Source organism: Sminthopsis crassicaudata, chromosome 1 (genome assembly GCF_048593235.1).
Source record: "Sminthopsis crassicaudata isolate SCR6 chromosome 1, ASM4859323v1, whole genome shotgun sequence".
Taxonomy (NCBI): Eukaryota; Metazoa; Chordata; class Mammalia; order Dasyuromorphia; family Dasyuridae; genus Sminthopsis; species Sminthopsis crassicaudata.
In genome coordinates, this window is record NC_133617.1 from 627,297,836 (window position 1) to 627,306,432 (window position 8,597).

Consider the following 8,597-nt stretch of genomic DNA (forward strand, 5'->3'; position numbering starts at 1 on the left):
ACTCTAATTTTACATTTCAATTTCACAACCATATGCTTACCATATGCTTTTCTGCCATAGAAAAACTTTTTCCTGGGAATCTACTTCTTGATTGGTGACTACTTTTCCCAAACTACTATTTCAAGAAAAGCCCTAGCTATGTCACTTCATTCCCAATATTCCAGCTATCTTCTCCCCACCAGTCTCCTTGTCCTCCCTTAAATATTCTTTCTCTTCCTTCTTCCCTTCCTCCCTCAATTCTGGAATCATCATCAAATCAATTTTGTCATTGTTCCTTCTTTATCTATACCTTTCCTCAACACCTGGTCCTATGTATCTAGCACATCAGAACATGGAAATTTATAAATAGAGGCCTGCTCATATTTTGTGTTTTTTTTTTTTAAACTGGCAATAGAATAGTGAAATAACAATATTCAAGAGAAAACAATTACAAATATAAAAAGAGGTAAAGTGAGACTAAAGAAAAACTATCTCTATTTGCTGATGACATAACAATGCACAAGAAAATCTTAGGTTATTAACAAAGATACTAATTAGGATGGTAACTTCATCAAATTTACAATCTACAAAAGAAATCCTCAAAATTCAATAGCATTTCTAGATGATAATAATAAAATCTAAGAAGCAATAATAGAAAGAGAAATCCCAAACAAAACAACAACTACTACCACAAAATACATATCTGGGGATCAACCTACCAAACCCCATAAAATACTCGGAGATTCAATTCCAAAGTACTCTTTAAATAAAGAAACTTAAGTATCTAGAAATATTCATTGCTTATGACTATCAATATAGCAAAAAAAAAAAAAAAAGAAGAAGGTAATACTACCTAATTTACAATTACTTTAAGATTAAAGATCATCAATGATGGACAGAAACAACTACACCCAGAGAAGGAACACTGGGAAGTGAATGTAAATTGTTAGCACTACTGTCTATCTACCCAGGTTACTTATACCTTCAGAATCTAATACTTAATGTGCAACAAGAAAATGGTATTTACACACATATATTGTATCTAGGTTATATTGTAACACATGTAAAATGTATGGGATTGCCTGTCATCAAAGAGAGGGAGTAGAGGGAGGGAGGGGGTAATTTGGAAAAATGAATACAAGGGATAATGTTATAAAAAAAAAAATTACTCATGCATATATACTGTCAAAAAAATTTATAAATAAAACTTAAAAAAAGATTAAAGATCATAATATAAAAAAAATTAAAAATTAGAAGAAAAACAGATTATATATCTCTCACAGCTATGGCTAGATGTTTCCTAAACAAAGGATAGAAACAATTAAAAAAGATAAAATAGATAATTTTGATTATATGAAATCAAAAACTTATGCAAACACAAAAATAATGCACTTAAAATAAGAAGGGAAGTGGTCAAGTGGGGAAAATCTTTGAATCAAATTTCTCTGATAAAGGTTTATGGTATTCAAGCTATGTAGACAATTAACATATAATCTATAAGACCACAAAATTAGTTTTTATTTCCCTATAAACAACTGACCAAAGAGTATGAACAAATAGTTCTCAAAAGAAAAATCACAAATTAATAAACATGCAAGAATGTACCAAATCCTTAATAATAAAAGAAATGTAAATCAAAACGACCCTGAGATTTCACCTCAGATCTTGCAAAGTGCCAAAGATGACAAAAGATGGGAACAGTCTATGGCTAAGAAATTGTGGGGTGAAAAGCTCACCATATATTATTGATAGAGCTGTGAATCAATACAATCTTGTTTAAAAATAATTTTGAATTGTGTAAATAAAGTGACTAAAATGTCCATACCCTTTTACTGTAAGATTCCATTGCTAGTTTCATGGTCCAAGAAAGCTATTGTTAAAAAGAAACTCCTTATATGCACCAAAACATTTATAGTCACATTTTTTTGTGATAAAAAAATAATTGAAAATAAAATAGATGCTTGTCAACTGAAGAATTGCAAAACAAGTTGTGGACATGAATATAATAATACTATAAAAACAATGAATATAGAGAAACATGTAAAAATCTACATAAATTGAGGCAGAATGAAACAAGCAGTCAAGAAAATTTATAAATTTTATAAAATGGGTAGAAAATGTAAGTGGAAAAAAACTACCTTAAAGAAAAAAAAAAATGTTGCAAATTACAAAGAACAATCATGAGATAATGAAAAAAAATCCCCCAATCATTCTCTTGCAAAAGTGTATGTTGCACATATTTTCAGAGTTTTTCAATGTATTGATCTGATTTATTCATTTACTTATAGCATCAATTATTTTCCTTTTCTTTTTTTATTTAAAAAAAATGTTATTTATTGTGTGGAATGGATCTCTAGAAGGGGCTTGGGCAGGAATACTGGGGAAATTATGGTGATGTTTAAGAAAAAACATCATCAATTGTTTTTAAAGAAAGAGTACTAGATTTGGAATCAGAAGACAGGATTTAAAGTTATGTTCTGCCACTTACTACCTAAGGCAAGTAATCAACCTCTCTGAGCCTTGGGTTCCTCAATTGAAAAATGAGAGGATTAGATAGCTAAGAATAAGGATTATTAATCTGGTGAGTAGGTAGATTCATGGACTTGGGTGGGGGAAAAAAACTTTATTTCAATAAAATTGGGTTTCCTTTGTAATCCTTTGTCTTTTTTTTAATGCATATAAAAACATTCTTCTGAGAAAGGGCCCATAGGCTTCATAGGCCTACCAAAGGATCCAATGATACAATAAAGACTAAGTATCCCTGATTTGAAAGACCATTTCCATCTCTAAATCTATGTTCCTATGAACACTATGTGGAGACAATTTATATTATTAAATATTTTATTTGTATTGTACATTCAGATTTAGTATTTGTATAGTTAGAAAAACATAATAAATTATTAATGTTATTAAATATAATATGATCTAAGAAAATTATCTGCAAGGATTATTTTGTAAGAAAGGAATGGGGCACAATAATTTTTGTAAAAGGAGGTGTTACTACACAAAATTTGGAAACTAGTGAATACTCTGATCACACTGCATCTCATCACAGTTTCAAATTACCATGTACTTCTTGTCAGGGTCCTATTCTCAGGACTATACTTAATTGCTCTTACTGTTCTATCTTAAGTATCTAGGAACCAGCTCTCACACTACCTACCCTAAAGAACAATGAGTATAGATAATTAAACTGTATAACATGTATGAGAGTTTTAGAGTCAGGAAAATGCTACCAGTTGCAGACTTTTATGAATCTCTTCCACACATCTACTTGCCTTCCAAATTGGGTGTCCCCCAGACTCTAACTTCCAATCTCCTGCCCTAGCGAAATAGGAATAATAATAGTACCGGTTTCCCAGGGTTGTTGTGATGATCAAGTGAAATGATATTTTTAAAGTACTTAACACAGTTCTCAGCATATGTAGATACTTAATAAATGCTATTTTCTTCCTTCATTATTCAAACTTTGGGACCTAGTTAGTATTTAGATTGAATAAATGAAAGGTAATTGAGGAGGAAAAAGCACTCAAGACTGGAGAAACAGGAAAGACCTCAAATAGAAGGTTTTATTTGAGTTTAACTTTGAAGGAATCCAGAAAAACTAAGAGGAAGAAGATAGGTAGCAGAGCACTAGGACCTGGGCATAGGAGCATAGGAGATGGAGTGCTGTGTTTATCGATGGAAATAGGCCAGTTTGGATCAGAGAGTATGTGGAAATGAGTCAACTGAAAAACTGGAAAGATAGGAAGCAGCCAAGTTATAAAGAGCTTTAAATGCCAAAAAGTGTGGTTTATGTTTCATTCCGAAGGTCACAGAGAACCATGGGAGCTTGACAGGGCTAGATGTACGTTCTAGAAAAAATAAAATAAACAACACAACACCTTAGCAGCTGAGCATAGGATGGACAGGAGCAAGGCAAGGAGACCCATTAGACTTATAGCAAGAGTCTGGGTGAGAGGGTATGAGAATCTATCTAGGGTTTTGACTGTGTGAAGGAAGAGAAAGGGGATTTAATAAGAGATGTGAAAGAAGAGACAACAAGACTTGACAAAGGATTGGACATGTGGGATGAACTCTTCTCCCAGATATGGACTAAGCCCAGAGAGGTGGGGTGGGTTAAGAAGAGGGAATATTTGAGAGGTTACATAAGTCTCTAGAAGCAGGGATGGAGGAGATAAGAGAGAGATTAGGGAGGTAGAGGAAGAGAAAGGAAGATGGACACTCAGGAAAAGGGAAGAGGTAAGGAAAAAGCTATAGAGAGAAAAACAAAAGGAAAGAGAAAGGCAGGAAAAATGAAGAAATGAAAAGTGACAGTGAAGGAGACAGAAAGTAGAAATAGACGGGAGAAAGAAGTAAACAGAGAAAAGGGGCCAGGAAGAGGAAGAAAATAATTCTAGCCCAAGCCTCTGAGGCCCACTCAAAGACCTTTAGGCCAGTGGTATAGTAGAAACAGAGTTAGATTTGGAATTAGATGACATGGAATTAAATCCTAACTCTAATACTGATGCATGTTCTTAGGCAAGACAATCCAATTTTTAAAGCTTCAGTTTCCTTATCTGTAAAATGGTGTTAATACTTGTTCCATCTACCTCATAGGAAGGTTATAAATACAACAGGATTACAATTACAGGATTATAAAAATTCAAATTGTTTTTATCAGCTCAAGTCTAGGTTAATGCATTTTCTCTGAAGGGATCTAGGCTACATTCTCTCTTTGACTGGACTGTGTCTGTCCCAAAAGCTAGTAAACAAAATAAGAGTGAAGGAAATAAAGTTGATACAGAGTACTCCTCCTGTCTACTCTCATTTCTCTTTTGTCTGCCTTGACCTCTTCCCTTGCTGTATTGAGTCCCAGATCAATTCATTTACATTGAGGTGAGAAAGACTGAATATCTTCTGAGACTTTTAAAAGCCTATAGATTAATGTAAAGAAAGAAATCACTAATGGTAGAATGTCAGGCATTGTGAAAAGCAGCATAAGAGAAATTTTGGATAGGGTAACCTTTTCCAATACTTTCAATATCATGCTGTTCAGGCTGCCCCTTCTTCTATCTTTCTTAGACCTCCCCCTCTGCTGCCCATGACTACTCCACCCCATCATCTTGACTCTTTTTGATCTGGGACCCTGGTTCAGCCAGCTACAGTCCTGGAAGAAACCCCAAATTGGGAGGGGACCAGTGAGAGATATCCCCCTCTCTATGCCACACCTGACCCTAATGACTTTATAGTATTTGTTCAGGAGGTGAAGTTCGCACGATAAGAAATAGGGGAGGGTCTGGGCCTGAGATAAAAAGGACTTGGCTTTTCACTAAGTTCCCACTATACCAGGATCTGCCAGGTGAGGGGGTAGGGGATGCCTGGTCCTAAATTAGGAGGATGAGTAATCGCTGTAGATTTGTTAGAGGCATGAGTTAGGGTAATGAGGATACCAGAGTTAGGAAGGCAGACTTGAAGGGCTCTGAGCCAGGGGGTGGGGGTGCCAGGGTCTGGGGTAGCCGGTTAAAAAGCCTAGGACTAAATTAGGAAAGCAGGGTGGTTGGATCTTAATGTTCACTCTTTCCTTCTTGACTCCTAGGATGTTGGCTTTGGTTCTCCTTGCCCTGTTCTGTGTCTCAGCTGAATCCGGTAAGTGATCTGTAGTATAGGATGCCTAATATCAGAGAAGGAACCTGGTTTTTGAGAAGTGTATGGAATAGACATTCAAGCTTGGGTCTGGAGAGGGGGCAGATCTGTGGAAGAACTCCTAGGGATGGTGACAGAGCCTTGGTGGAATTGCCACTTTTTTTATCCCCTTTATCAATTGTTTTGTCTCCAGTTCAGCCACGGTCATCCTCCTACAATGGGGAGTATGGAGGAGGTGGAGGAGAACGCTTCTCCCACTCAGGCAATCAGTTAGATGGCCCCATCACTGCCATCCGAATCCGGGTCAACAGATACTACATTGTTGGGTAAGAATCCCTAGTGGGGCTGGCCCTCACTATTCATCCCTCTTTTGTTCTTAGATTTCTTCAGTTAATCTTCCACCCCTCTCATTCATCTTTCCTGTTGTGTTGTTTTTTAATAAAGCATCTCCTTCCAGGGACATATTCCAATCATGAGTCCCAGTCTACCAAGTCTCAGGCATAGTCAGATTCCTTGCTTTAGGATCCTTCGTTTTGCTTGTTGCCAATATTTGAGGCATTTATATGTAAATACCTATCACTGGCTTCTACCAGGTTTGTCTCCTGTGAATCTTTGGAATCTCTATTGCTGTATTTCCTACATTGGCACTATTTTCTACACTAGCTAGTTTATAAAGTCCGGTAGGCAGTTTTATTTTCCTACTTTATTTTCAGCTTTAATCCTTTTGATTATATTTGAAAGCTTCCAGGCAAAAACCTTACCAGTCCTTGTTAGATACTCTCTATCCTTGGCCAAAATCACCATTTCATATATTTTAGGTTAGGGTCCAAAAAACAAAGCTTATTGCCTAACATCTTCCTAACCAGTCAGCCAAACGAAAATTAAATATTAGTTAAGATCCTACTGTGTGCCAGGTACTGTGCTAAATGCTGGACCAGGTGTTTATTTCCCAGAATGGCCTTCTCTTCTGAAACTTTTGCCTTTGATTGACGGCACTGAGAGCCTTCAATTTCTTCTCCCAAACTTCATTAACCCTGACAATGCTTTGAGATTCCTTCTGGTTGTATCATTGGTGACCACATGCATCATAAGAAGTAGTTAGCAGTCAGTGGGTTTGAAAAGTCTTTGGAGTTTCTCTGTATTCTCCTGGATTCATACCTTGGTTTGTTCTCCTTATTTTTAGTGCCAAGTTAACAAAGAACTGCCTCAAAAATTCATTAGCAAGGAAACAGAAACCAAGATTATTCATTTCTTTCTCCTTCAACCTTGACCTGATGATTTCTCTCCTGATAATATCAGTGGACCCAGGGCTCCTAATTTGACCCAATACTTTTTATCACTTCTGTGAATTAAATAATGACATCCCTCATTCACTCCCTGTGATTGATAGATGAAAGAATTAGGATCAGGAAATACTATGTGACATAATAGCACCTTCTCCCAGGATTGCTGCAAGGATAAGTTAATATTTGTAAAGAACTTTGCAAACTTTAAGGCACTATTTAGATGCTTGCTTATTATTATTAAGGGTATAATATTCTATCTAAATATATATCTCCCCTCTATCTGGTACAGTGTTTTATATAGAGTAGGTGCTTGATAGATGTCTGCCATGTTTATAATATATAATATTCGGTCTCCCATGGGAGACAGCTAGGTGGCCCAGTGGATAGAGCACCAGCCTTGAATTCAGGAGGACCCAAGTTCAAATCCAGTATCAGACACTTAAAACTTCCTAGCTGTGTGACCCTGGGCAAGTCACTTAACCCCAGCCTCAGGGAAAAAAAAATGATAATAATAATAATAATATTCGGTCTCCCAGCCAGCACATTATTCTGTTTTTCTTGCTCGTAGGATGCTAAATACTTCCCTCCCTTTTTCTTTTCTCCTTCCTCTCCCAACTCCAGCCTCCAGGTCCGATATGGCAAGGAATGGAGCAACTATGTTGGGGGTTCTCAGGGTGACCTGGAGGAGATTTTCCTGTACCCTGGGGAATCAATCATCCAAGTGTCTGGCAAATATAAGTACTACGTTCGGAAACTGGTCTTTGTGACAGACAAGGGCCGCTACCTGCCTTTTGGCAAGGACACAGGCACCAGCTTCAATGCTGCCCCACTGTACCCCAACACCGTTCTGAGATTCTTCAGTGGCCGCTCTGGCTCCCTCATCAATGCAATTGGCCTACACTGGGATGTTTACCCCAGTGAATGCAGCAGCTGCTAAACATCCGCAGCAAAGAAGTCCTGTCACCTGAGAGCTTCCCCCTCCCCTGCCCCACCTCTACTAATGGTTTCAAATAAAAGGATGTTGCTAAAGCCAGTGTGTGGAAGTGTGCTTCTGTTGTATGTCTCTAACCCAGAGCAAGTGTACCTATGTTTGTATATGTCTCAAAGGGCAATAATTCTTTCTGATATCAGGCCAAAGGACACTTGGGAGTATCTCAAACAGTCTTAATCTCTCTGAGCCAGCTTTCTTTTCAATAAAATGAAGATAACAACATCTCTCTTAATTTTACAGGGTTATGGTTGGGCTCAGGTGAGATAATATAGAGGATTTTTTTCTTTCTTTCTTTCTTTCTTTCTTTCTTTCTTTCTTTCTTTTTTTTTTTTGTTGTTGTTTTTGCTGTTTTACTCAGAATTCAATTTGGACTGTGCTTTTTAAGTTGTTTAGAAGGTTGTGTTGAGAGAGCATGGCAAAAAGTGCTTTCTTTACTCTGTCATCTAGCTCCCACCTCTCCCTTTCCCGCCTCTATCCCGTTCTCCTTTTTCCCCTACATTTTCTTTAGTGTCAGTTATGCTGAATGGCTTTCCCTCCTCATCTCTACCTACCACATTCCCTGTGCTTCTTTGAATCCCAACTAAAATCTCACTTTTTACAGGAATTCTTTTCAAATTTAGTGCTGCTCCCGCTTTATCTATTTCTTACTTATGCTTATTTTACATATTTGTTTGCTTGTTGTTTCCCTATTGAATTCAGGCTCCTTAAGGGCAGGC

The 8,597-nt window shown here is 37.0% G+C and overlaps 1 protein-coding gene across 2 annotated transcripts; it reads left to right on the top strand.

Annotated features, from left to right (window-relative positions):
* Positions 1-5,305: 5,305 nt before the first annotated feature.
* On the top strand, positions 5,306-7,919 carry ZG16 (zymogen granule protein 16). Of its 2 annotated transcripts, XM_074282736.1 has the most exons (4): positions 5,306-5,320; positions 5,558-5,607; positions 5,798-5,930; positions 7,512-7,919. In XM_074282736.1, the coding sequence occupies exons 2-4, from the start codon at positions 5,559-5,561 to the stop codon at positions 7,825-7,827; spliced, it is 498 nt and encodes a 165-aa protein (XP_074138837.1). In that variant the 5' UTR covers positions 5,306-5,320; position 5,558; the 3' UTR covers positions 7,828-7,919. The 2 variants fall into 2 exon arrangements, with proteins under 2 accessions (XP_074138837.1, XP_074138836.1); XM_074282735.1 differs by lacking the exon at positions 5,306-5,320 and having other exon boundaries at positions 5,390-5,607.
* The last annotated feature ends 678 nt before the right edge of the window (positions 7,920-8,597 follow it).

What these genes read in the sequence shown, in the direction of transcription:
- ZG16 (XM_074282735.1), top strand. Translation starts at nt 5,529, where the DNA reads ATGTTCACTCTTTCCTTCTTGACTCCTAGGATGTTGGCTTTGGTTCTC. An exon ending in CTGTGTCTCAGCTGAATCCG is followed by an intron (nt 5,608 to 5,797) that starts GTAAGTGATCTG and finishes TTTTGTCTCCAG; the next exon opens with TTCAGCCACGGTCATCCTCC. An exon ending in AACAGATACTACATTGTTGG is followed by an intron (nt 5,931 to 7,511) that starts GTAAGAATCCCT and finishes TCCCAACTCCAG; the next exon opens with CCTCCAGGTCCGATATGGCA.